This window comes from Ahaetulla prasina, chromosome 4 (assembly GCF_028640845.1).
Source record: "Ahaetulla prasina isolate Xishuangbanna chromosome 4, ASM2864084v1, whole genome shotgun sequence".
NCBI lineage: Eukaryota > Metazoa > Chordata > Lepidosauria > Squamata > Colubridae > Ahaetulla > Ahaetulla prasina.
The window spans coordinates 146,461,391-146,473,121 of record NC_080542.1 but is presented as its reverse complement, the minus strand read 5'-3'; the positions used below and the strand labels follow the sequence as shown (position 1 = coordinate 146,473,121).

The window sequence follows — 11,731 nt, the reverse complement described above, 5'->3', positions numbered from 1 at the left end:
CCCCTTGAGCCGAAGTTCCCACGTTTTTTACAAATTCTTTAAAAGCGCTCGGTAGCCACCCTCTTGTACCCAACCGGTACAGTCCTCAAAATAATGTCGGTATGATGCCCGAGCCACCTCCTTAGATGTGACTGGGCCAGAGTCCAGAGAGTCAATTAGCAGGATGGGCGTCCCGGTGGGGTCTTCGATCGCCCCTGGTAGTGGGCATCTGCTTAAGCGTCCGCATGCCCCAACTCTTTTCCGGTCGATGCTGCAGCTTGTAGGAATAGCGGCTAAGAAGATAGTCCATCGGGTCAATCGTGGCGAAAGTGCCACAGGCGTTGGGCGATCGCCAGCCAGTATCCTAACAGTGGTCTATGGTCTGTAACAATTTCAAAGTCTCTACCAAAAACGTATTCGTGAAACTTTTTTACCCCTGACACAATGGCTAGCGCTTCCTTATCCAACTGGCTATAGTTCCTCTCTGTCGAGGACATCGTTCTGGAGTAAAAGGCTATTGGGGCTTCTGTGCCATTTGGAAGTCTGTGGCTGAGCACAGCCCCACCCGTAAGGGGAGGCGCATACAATAATGGCAATGAGCTATGATACTGGATCAGTAAGCTATCGCTCGAGTAGGTTTTTACTGCTTGAAAGCCCTAGCTTCCGACTTTCCCCAAGACCAAACAGTATTCTTTCCCAGTAACTTATGCAGCAACAGCAGTTGCCTTGTTTTTAAAAAGACCGTAAAAATTCACTAGACCCAGGAATGCCTGTAGCTCTGTTTTGTTTTGGCGCTGGAGCCTTTCTTATTGCCTTGACCTTGCTTTCAGTGGGGTGAATTCCTTCTTGTCTATTCTGTAGCCCAAGAACTCTCTGATTCTACCCCTATCTGGCATTTGTTCACTTTAACCTTTAGACCGGCTGACGGAAAATGCCCAGAACTTTTCTCAACGCTCCCCAATTCTTCTAAATTTTCGCTGATATCAATACATCATCGAAATAGGGACTACCCTGGGAGCCCTTGCAGAAGTCGTTCCATTAAATTTTGAATAGACCAGGTGCCACACTCACCCCAAATTGTAATCGGGTACACTTGAAAGCACCTCTGTGAGTCACAATCGTTTGGGCTTCGGCTGTGTTGGCGTCTACGGGCAGTTGTTGATAGGCTTGAGCCAAATCTAACTTTGCAAAGACGTGCCCTTGCCCCAGCGAGTGCAGCAAGTGTTGCACCACGGGAACCGGGTGGCGCTTTTCTGTAAGGCTTTGTTTAACGTCGCCTTGTAGTCAGCGCAGATTCTAACTGACCCATCTGGTTTCACTGGGGTGACGATTGGCGTCTCCCACTTTGCGTGATCGACTGGCACCAGAATCCCCTGATTTATGAGCTTGTCTATCTCCTTGTCAATCTTAGGTTTAAGGGCAAAAGGGACTCTCCTTGCCTTTAACCTAATGGGGGCTACCTGGGGGTCTAAATTGAAGGAAATAGGGGTCCCTTTGTACTTGCCCAGGCAGTCCTTGAAGACATCTTCGAACTCGTTCATGAGTGTGTCTCTTAGGTTACAGTCACTTCTGTAGATGCCAGTCACTCCCATGCCCAATGCACGGAACCAGTCTAGTCCCAACAGACTTGGCAGGGTCCCTTCGACTATCGTGATGGGCAGGGTCTTCTTGTGTGGTCCGTACTCGGCGGACGGAGGTGGTCCCTCGAACAGGGATGCGATTCCCTTGGTAGTCGTGCTCGTAGCCGTTGTGTTTGCAGTTTGCGTTTGGCGATTTTCGGCAAAGCTTTTGCAAAAGTGTCCCAGGACATGATTGTGATCGCTGACCCTGTGTCCACTTCTAGTCGGCACGGCACTCCTTCTATTTTCGGTTTGGTGAAGATTTTCTTCTCGGCGGGTTGCTGCACGGCCTATTACACGTCGTTCGATTTGAATTCGCGCCCTTTTTGTTTTGACCAATCGCGGGTCGCCTTGCCGACCCTGCGCTCTGATTGGTCGATTTGAATTTTCGGCGGGAAGGTTGGGGTGCTCGACAGACTTGAGCCAGGTGCCCCTTCTTCTCGCACCGCCGACATGTAGCGTCCTTGAACTTGCATCGTTGTCGCTGGTGTTGCCCTCCGCAACTTCCGCATTCATCGGTCTTCTTTGCCCCTTCTCGGTGAGGCAAACTCCCTCCTCATCCTCGCCGTCTGATTCGGTCTGGATTTCTTCGTTGTGCACCGGGGTTTCTTTTGCACTCGCCGTTGGCGTGAGTGGCTTTTGTAGGGTTTCCGCCGCTTGGGTGGACATCTCATGAGCTCTGGCTTTGTCCAGGCGTTTGCCAGCGTTAGATTGCTTTTGATAGCAGCCGCCTCCATAGCGCATGTCTCTGACCCCACGGATGAGTTGCTCTAGTAGCTCCTCGTCCAAATCTCGGTACCCACAGTCTTTGGAGGCTTTTCTCAGGGCGGCCATGTAATCCCTGATGGTTTCGCCCTCTTGCTGTCTGCGTTCTCCAAATTCAAAACCCCGTGCGCACTTGGACGGTGTTGGCGAAATGGTTCTTTAGGAGATTTTGCAGAGTTTGCCACGATACCGATTGTACGGCGTTGGCTCTGCCAGGGCTTCCGCGATGTCGATGACCTCGGGACCGCAGTGGCTCAGGAAATATGCCCTTTTGCGGTTGTCTGGAACCCCTTGCAGCTCATTTGCCTCCAGGAAGCTCTCGAAACGGGTCATATACATTCCCCATTTCTCCCTGGATGGGTCAAACGGTGCGGGCGGAGTGTAGCTGGCCATCGCTGCGATTCTGCCCTGAGCTTTGCTGGGTTCGGTTCTTTCGTGTGTTCAGCTCGTTCCTGGTGCTCTTAACCTCGAGATCCCACCTTCGTCGCCAGTGTTAGATTCGGGCAATAACGAGGCAGGAGACCAGGGTAGTGACAACAGCTCTTTAATATAGGGTGAACCCAGCAACCGGGCTGGGGAAAAACCTCTCCTTATATACAGTTTAACCGGCGGCTACAACCAATCAGCAATGTGCTTGTTTCCCGCCAAAATATTTAAAGATACATTACAGTTGCTGTTTCCTATGGTCATGTGATCCCCTTTTGCGATCTTCTGGGGAGGCCAGATTCACTTAACAACCCTTTTACTAACTGAACAATTGCAGTTAGTCACTGAACATCTGTGGCAAGAAAGGTTGTGAAGTGGGGCAAAACTCACTTAACAACTGTCTCACATAACCACAAAGATTTAGCAACAAAAACCCTAACCCTATACAAGTAATCCTCAACTTATTATCACAACTGAGCCCAAAATTTCATTGCTAAGCGAGATACCGGTAGTTGTTAAATGAAGTTTGTCCCTTTTTAGAATTTACTTACTACAATTGTTAAGTGAATCCCTGTAGTTGTTCAGTTAGTGACATGATTGTTAAGTGAATCTGTCTCTCCCCATGGACTTTGCTTGTCAGAAGTTTGTGGAAGTTGAAGACATGACTCTGCAACCGTCATAAATATGAATCAGTTGCCAAGCACCTGAATTTTGATCACACGATCATAGGGAAGCTGCAACGGTTGTTGGCGTGAAAAATGGTCACTAAACAAACAGTTGCAAGTTGAGAACTACCTGTAATTGGATGGCAATTCATTGAGTCCCACCTGCTGAACTTACGCTTGTGGCCAGTGGTTATTATACATAAGCAAATAAAATGAATGGATTTATTTCTGTTACTTAAGTTTGATAGGACCCTTTGATTTCATCTGTTCCAGAAGCTGGAAACTGCTTTTTGAAGGATCTTGAGGACTTGAAGGTGGAGGAGAACAAGAATGCCACCCTCACTTGTGAAACCAAGAAACCAACTTCTTCTGTGACGTGGAGAAAAGGCATTGTTGACCTTCAAGCCAGCAAGAAATATGAGATCAGCCAGAAAGGAACTGTCTTGCAACTCCTCGTGAGGGACCTTAAAGAAAATGATAGTGACATCTACACTTGTGACATTGGTGACAGCCAGTCCAGTGCAAAGCTAGTGGTACAAGGTAGGACTGTGTCTGATAGTTTCAATCATGTAGGAATAAAATCAGAGAGAAGTTGCTAATTAGGTACAGGTGGTCCTCGACTTATGACTACAATTGAGCCCCGGATTTCCATTGCTAAGCAAGACAGTTATTAGTTTTGCCTCATTTTACGCCCGTTATGGCCATAGTTGTTAGGTCATTGTTATTGTTAAGTTGGTCACAAGGTTGTTAAGTGAATCGGGCTTCCTCATTGACTTCACTTGTCAGAAGGTCACAAAAGGGGACTGCATGATCCTGGGACGCTGCAACCATCATAAGTTCCCAGATTTTAATCACATGACCCCAGGGATGCTGCAATGGTCCTAAGTGCCCTTGTAACTTCAAATGGTCACTAAATGAACTGTTGTAAGTCAAGGGCTACCTATACATCAATATGATTAGTAAAAAAAAAAAAGGGAGTAATGGTTTATTTCTCTTCTTTCCTGTTCTATCTTTTTTCTTTTTGCATTTTAGGCCTGCCAGTAGTTTTTAACCAAGAACTGCAAAACAAGGAAGCCCAGGAAGGGAATAAAGTCCGTCTTACTTGTGAGCTTAACAAACCAGACGTGCCCGTGCAGTGGATGAAGGGCAATGTAGTCCTGGAAGCAGGGGATAAATACGAATTCAAGCAACGGGGTCCTGTGGCTGAGCTTGTTATCCGGGACGCAAAGACATCGGATGCAGGGGAATATATTTGCAAAAGTGGAGACCTGAAGACCTCTGCGCGAGTGGAGGTGACAGGTAGGAGAACTTTGCTAACATTTGCCAGTGTCGAAAGCAGTTCTGGACTTAATGGTCTTCTGAAGTTGTCCATCCCAGGGATGGATAGAGGAAAAATTGGGTGAATAATCTCAGGGCAGTGATGGCGAACATTTTCCGCACCGAGTGCCCAAACCGGAATGTGCGTGCGTGTGAATGCGTGTGTGCCGCAGCCTCAGAAACTCAAAGACCAGCCGTCTGGTGCACAAGCACACACCAGCCGGCCACCTTGTCTGGTTTCCGGCATGCGTGTGCACGCTGGCCAGCTGGTCTTCGTGGGTGCCGGAGCACCAGAAACCCAAAGTTCAGGTAGCCGGTGTGTGCATGCCAGGACTCTGGCACGTGCAAAGACCAGTTGGCTGGTGCGCGTGTGCACCCCAGAAACCAGAACACCAGCTGGCGATGGCGTGCATGCCCAGAGAGAGAGAGCTCTGCGTGGCACCTCTGGCACATGTGCCGTAGGTTCGTCATCACGTTCTCAGGGTCTCGAGAGAAAGAGGGATTCAAGTGCAGGTGTCCCTTTTGGTTTTATGAAAAGGCCAGGATGATTTGCTTGGACAGTGGTGGACCTCTGTGAGAACTGAGGGGTGGACTAGATGGGTCCAATTTAGCAGGGCATTGCTTACGTTCAACTCAGATCTCACATCACAATCTCATATCTCATACCCGATACCTGATTTTCATGTCTTGTATCTCATACCTCATATCTCATCTCATATATCATACTTCGTATCTTGTATCTCAAATCTCATATATATCTCAATCTCAATCTCATCTCAAATCTGAGTCTCATATCTCAATCTTATACCACATCTCATACCTCACATCTAATTCATATCTCAATTTTATACCTCATACCTCATAACTTGCATTTTGTATCTCATGTGTTATATTTTGTATCTCCACTCACTTTCATATCTCATACCTCATATCATTCATATCTCAATCTTATACCTCATATTTCATAGCTTATATCTCATACCTCATATATCATATCTTGTAACTTGTATCTCATCTCAATTTCCTATCTCATACCTCTTACCTCATATCTCTGTGACATACCTCAATCTCATACTTCATATCCCATACCTTATTTTTCAATCTCATATGCCATATCTCAGTCCTATATCTCATATCATCTCATATTTCATTCATTTCATCATATCCCATTTCCTTCGTCCTTGGTGCTCTCTGAGGCTGGTTGTTTTCTTTCAGACATCTCATGACCCTGTTAGGTAACATCATCAGTGCTAGAAAGGCTGGAAGGTTATACAGAGGAAGTGGAGGAGGAGGACGGGAAAGACTCTAAGGTCCTTGGTGCTTTTTGAACTTGGTAGTTTCTTTGCAGACGTCTCATTACCCAACTAGATAAGAGCCTCAGTGCTAGGTGCTTTATTTATTTAGAAGATTTATTTATTGCCCTCTGCTGCTACCCAAACTGAGCGGTCTGCGTTTCCGCATACAAACTCAATTTGCTTCCTATTGCCATATCAGCTCACATGCAAGTTTTCCTCCAAAACCTTACTTTGTCCCCCTTATCCTGATCGTGCCTTGTAGCAGCCCCTGCCGTTTTTAAGGAAGAGCTTAAGGATGTGGAAAAGAAAGAGGGTGAGACGGTCGCTTTGCGCTGCGTCCTCGCCGCGCCAGAGGTCACAGTGGCATGGAAGAAAGGTGCGACTCTCCTTCGGGCGAGCGAGAAGTACAAGATGAAACAGGACGGCTGTGTGGCTGAGCTGCTGATTCACCATGCACAACCAGAGGATGCAGGACAATATACTTGTGAAGCAGGAGAAAAGCAGAGCACAGCTCAGATCAAAGTCCACGGTAGGGAAAGATGGTGGATATATTCCTCATCTTCTCTTGCCTTTTCCTCGTCTAAATGTCTCTGGGGATTTTCAGTCACCTAGGTCATGGTAATCCCAAAGGTGCATTTTCAAAAGGCAACTGGACCTTGTTTTTCCTTGAAGTTATTTCACTTCTCATCCAAGAAGCTTCTTCAGTTCTGACTGAATGGTGGAGGATGGAAGGATTTATATTCCTTGCAGTTATCTGGTCATTAGAGCTCTCTCTGAGAGTTATTGAGGCCACTCGAGGGTTTATCTCAGGGTCACCTGAATAGTGCAAATGGATGGTGGAGCTTACAGGGGCCTCTGTGGCTCAGACTGGTAAGACAGTCTGTTATTAACACAGCTGCCTGCAATTACTGCAAGTTCTAGTCCCACCAGGCCCAAGGTTGACTCAGCCTTCCATCCTTTATAAGGTAGGTAAAATGAGGACCCAGATTGTTGGGGGGGCAATAAGGTGACTTTGTATATAATATACAAATAGGATGAAGACTATTGCTAACATAGTGTAAGCCGCCCTGAGTCTTCGGAGAAGGGCGGGATATAAATGCAATTCTTCTTCTTCTAATTTTTCTAATGAGACATATGTAGATCCAGACATTGGGGAAACAAAACAACAACTTCACAAATGTATGGCACACCTTCTGAGAAAAAAAACCATTACAACCAGATTCCGCAGTTCAAGGTCACAGCAAAGTTCACATTCTGGACAGAGAGGACCAAGAGGTTTGAAATAGGGATCAAAGAGACCATCTACATTAAGACTGAAAGCCGTCTCTCAACAGAGTGGAAGGGATACGATGCCACCTGTCTCCTATTTACAACAGAGTCCTTTCAGCAGTAACAAAAAACGTTCCACACAATTTGCGCTGTGCTGAGGGCACAGAAACCCCCCCCCCAAGTGGCCTCAATGACTTTCAAAAAGAGTGCTAGCGACTAGATGACTGCAAGAAATATAGGCAGTCCTTGATTTATGGCCACAATTGAGCCCAAAATTTCTGTTGTTAAGTAAGGCTTTTGTTACGTGAATTTTGCCCCGTTTATGACCTTTCTTGCTACAGTTGTTAAGTGAATCACTGGATAAGTTAGTAACTTGTTGGTTAAGTGAATCTGGCTTCCCCATTGACTTTGCTTGTCAGAAAGTTGCAAAAGGGGATCATATGCCTTGGGACACAGCAATGGTGATAAGTATGAACCATTTGCCAAGCATTTTGATCACATGATCACGGGGAAGGTTGTAACTAAAAAATGGTCATAAGTCATTTTTTTCAGTGCCGTTGTAACTTTGAATGGTCATTAAATGAACTGTTGTAAGTTGAGGACAACCTGTACAAATCCTTCCATCCCCCACAATTCAGTCAGAACTGAAGAAGCTTCTTGGATGAGAAGTGAAATGTCTTCAAAGAAATACAAGAAAGTCCTATGGCCTCTTGAAAAAGCACCTTTGGGATTTCCTTCTTCTAGTTTTTTGCTTTCTTATTTTCTTTGCTTTTTGCTAAAAATTAGGACATTAGCTCTTTGAGGTAGTCTAGATAAGAAGCACCCCCTAGGGCTATCTTTATAGGTAGTCCTTGACAAACGATTGCAATTGAGGCCAGAATTTCCATTGCCAAGAAAGGCGGCTGTTAAAGGAGCCATGCCCAATTTTATAACTTTTTTTTGCCAGGGTTGTTAAGCGAATCACCTCAGTTGTTAAGTGAATCACATGGTCATTAAGCTAATCTTGTTTTCCGCATTGATTTCTTGTGGGAAGATCACAAATGGCGATCATGTGAGCCTGGGATGCTGCAACCCTCATAAATATATGCCTGCTGCCCAAGGGCCCGTTTTGATCACACCCCTTTGGGGATCCTATGAGGATCATAAGTGCGGTTGTAAGTCCCATTTTTCAGTGCCATTGTAATGGTCACTAAAATAATGGTTGTAAATCAAGGACTACCTGTATTGTAAGATTACATGAACAGAATTTTGCAAAACTGAAAATAATTCTCCCCACCTGGAAAACTAGAGAGGGTCCCTTCTGCACTGCTTCCCACGCCCCTTTTCTTTTAGTGGGTCGAGATAGCTTTTACCTGCCGATTCTCCAATCTGCAGTTTTTATTTTTATTTTATTTATTTATTTATTTTGTCACAATAGTATATATAAGCATAAGCATGAAATAGTTCTCCCTCCTGTCTCCCAAGTTCATTCACACATGCCATTATATCTTTTCTCTTTCTTTCTCTTTCTCATCTATCTATCTATCATCTATCTATCTATTTGTCTATCTATCTATCTCTATCACCTCCCTCTCCCTTTCAAGTGCTCTCTCTCTCTCTCTCTCTCTCTCTCTCTCTCTCTCTCCCTCCCTCTCTGTCTAAACTCATAGTCAGTTTAAAGGACTCTTGCTTTCTTGTTTAAGTCAGTTTCTTCAAAAAGATCTCTCTGCCATGGCTATCTGTCTGTGTTCTGGGGCTAGAAACAGGGGTGTCTAAAGAGGGTGGTCAAATGGGTGCAATCAAAGCTCTACTTGTTTTCTTTACATTTGATGTATTTGCTGATTCGACCTCATTTATCATATAACTTGAATCTAATATTGGTAAGTGATCTTCTTGTATATTTGCATGCATCCATTTCTCTGTCTCTAACCCTTCATCCTCCAGCTACACCCGTCAGTTTTAAAGAAAAACTGAAGAAGGCCGAAGCTCTGGAAGGTGGAGTAGCTACTCTCCATTGTGAGTTAAATAAACCCGCTCCGGTGGAGTGGGTGAAAGGACAAAAAACTTTACGGCCAGGCAGCAAATACCGAATGAAGAAAGAAGGCGCCATCGTTGAGTTGACAATCCATGATCTGGACCTGAAAGATGCTGGAGATTATACCTGCATTTCTGGAGACCAACAGACGACTGCAGTCTTAACCGTGAATGGTAAAAAAACCAAAACAAAGCACAGCTTTTCTTATCTTGTGGAGGTATTCCTACCTCCTCCCCCCACCCCTCATTTATGTCCTTTCAAAGTTTGACCATCTGGCCTACTCTCTTTTGCCTTGACCTTTCTGTGTCCTTCTGGTCTCAAGATCTCTGCTTTCCTTTTTAGCTTGACAGGAAATAGTGCTTTGCAGATGGTTTCTGAGCATTGGCAATAGTAGAGCAGGTGTCCTCATGTCCGCTTTAAGCAAGGCTGAATCCTGTTTCTCCAAATAATTCTGTCTTGCGAGCATTCAACTTTCAACCTTAGGAGAAGTCTACTTTGAGAAGCACCTTCCAAAGTTGGAATGGGTAGCAACTGTTGAGAACACACCAGATGGTAATCCATGGGTGTTACGCTTGGACATCATGTGTATGGGAGATAGTCTTCCCCATAACTTGTATCTTCTTGTGTCCCTCAGCCGTGGCTGCGCATTTCAAAACTCAACTGAAGAACCAGGAGGTGACCGAAAGTGGAACCGCCACTCTGCATTGCGAGTTGACCAAAGCTGCGGATTTGGTTGTGTGGATGAAGGATGAAAAAGTACTGAAACCGAGTGAGAAGTACCGAATGAGGTTAGAAGGACGCTTTGCTGAGCTGTCCATCCAAGATCTGGAAGTCCCAGATGCTGGAAGTTACACTTGCATGTGTGGGGATCAGAAGACCAAAGCAACTTTGAAAGTGAATGGTAATAAGTCTTTGCATCTGATCTTCTTTGCATCTGATCTTTAGGTTTCATGGTTCTCCCGATAGTTGTGTTCTTTCATCAATCACCTGAAATGCGATCACTTTTAATGTAGTTTCATAAGCGGGATCTTCTCCAAAATTTTATAAACCTTATTTTCGTTTCCTGATTTTTTTCTCTCATGGTATGTTTCAAACGTCTCAAGGATTTTATCCGTTGAGATGTAATTCATTCAGTAATTTGATGCTGTCTTTCCTCCATGTCGCGTCCTTCAGCACTGCCTGTGTTTTTCCAAGAAGACCTAAAAAATAAGGAAGTGACCGAAGGGGAATCGACCTCTTTCCAGTGTAAGCTGAATAAAGCAGCAAGTGTAGAATGGTACAAGGGATCTAGGCTGCTGAAACCAGATGGAAAATTCCAATTAAAACAGGAAGGTTCTTGTGTTGAACTGGTGATCCAAGGCTTGGACATCACTGATTCTGGAGATTATACTTGCAAATGTGGAGCCCAGAAGACTACAGCTAAACTGACCATAAATGGTAAAAATAGTATACATATTGCCCTTAAATCATTGTATCTTAAAGTCTTATATTTTCTAGTGTTCTCCAATGAAGCTCAGCATCACAGCTTATCTTTCTGCATCTAACTTGCTTCTTCTTTTTAAACCAGTCTTTGAGTTGTCATCATCAATCTTGCAATCTCATAAATAAAACAAGAAAAACCTGATTCTACACTTTGCCATTCCAGCATCTTTCATAAATTTGAAAAATCATATTTTGTATTTGTCCTCTTCCTCCTAATCTCACCCCTCCTACTTTGAGGGGTATACCATGTTGAGGAGTTTCTATCTACATCATTTTCAAGGAATGGTTATTTTGATGGACTCTAGAGCTCTTAACTTGCAACTAAGATAACTTCAGTTGAATAGTCTTAGTTCCATGTTAGATGACCTAAATAAGGTATTTCTCCTTGTCGCAACTTCCAAAGTTTAGTGTGATGAATAATATGTTGAAAGAGGGACCTGAATTCAGCTGCAAGCTTCTGTTAGTGGATATGAAGATACAGTATATCTGTACCTGATTTATGAATTTATGTAGGTAGTTATCCAGCTTTAATGTTGCTGGATCCTCCTAGACTTCTACATGCCCTGTAGAAATGTAACAACAGGGAGAAAAAATTAAAATAATGCAAAAAACACAACAGATGAATAATGTTCTATTAATCCCTGTTAATGGCATTGTTAATAGTTTCAAAGTGTTAAACTCTTTGAGCAATAGATTTCCTAGTAAACCATCACTGATATGAGCCAGCAGTGTGTGGCAGCTGCCAAAAAACTAATCCAGTCCTTGGCTGCATTAACAGAGGGATAGAATCAAGATCACATGGAGTGTTAATACTACTTTATAATGCCTTGGTAAGGCCACACTTGGAACACAGTATTTGTATCCATTTTGGTTACCATGATGGATGTTGAGACTCTGGAA

At 44.4% G+C, this 11,731-nt stretch overlaps 1 protein-coding gene across 1 annotated transcript in view; it reads left to right on the top strand.

The window, feature by feature from the left end:
* Positions 1-11,731, top strand: part of OBSCN (obscurin, cytoskeletal calmodulin and titin-interacting RhoGEF) — a 266,194-nt gene that overhangs the window by 84,965 nt on the left and 169,498 nt on the right. The window contains exons 40-45 of the mRNA XM_058182772.1: positions 3,728-3,994; positions 4,487-4,753; positions 6,329-6,595; positions 9,259-9,522; positions 9,984-10,250; positions 10,523-10,786. Coding sequence (XP_058038755.1) covers positions 3,728-3,994; positions 4,487-4,753; positions 6,329-6,595; positions 9,259-9,522; positions 9,984-10,250; positions 10,523-10,786 — 1,596 coding nt within the window. The remainder of the gene's footprint in view (positions 1-3,727; positions 3,995-4,486; positions 4,754-6,328; positions 6,596-9,258; positions 9,523-9,983; positions 10,251-10,522; positions 10,787-11,731) is intronic.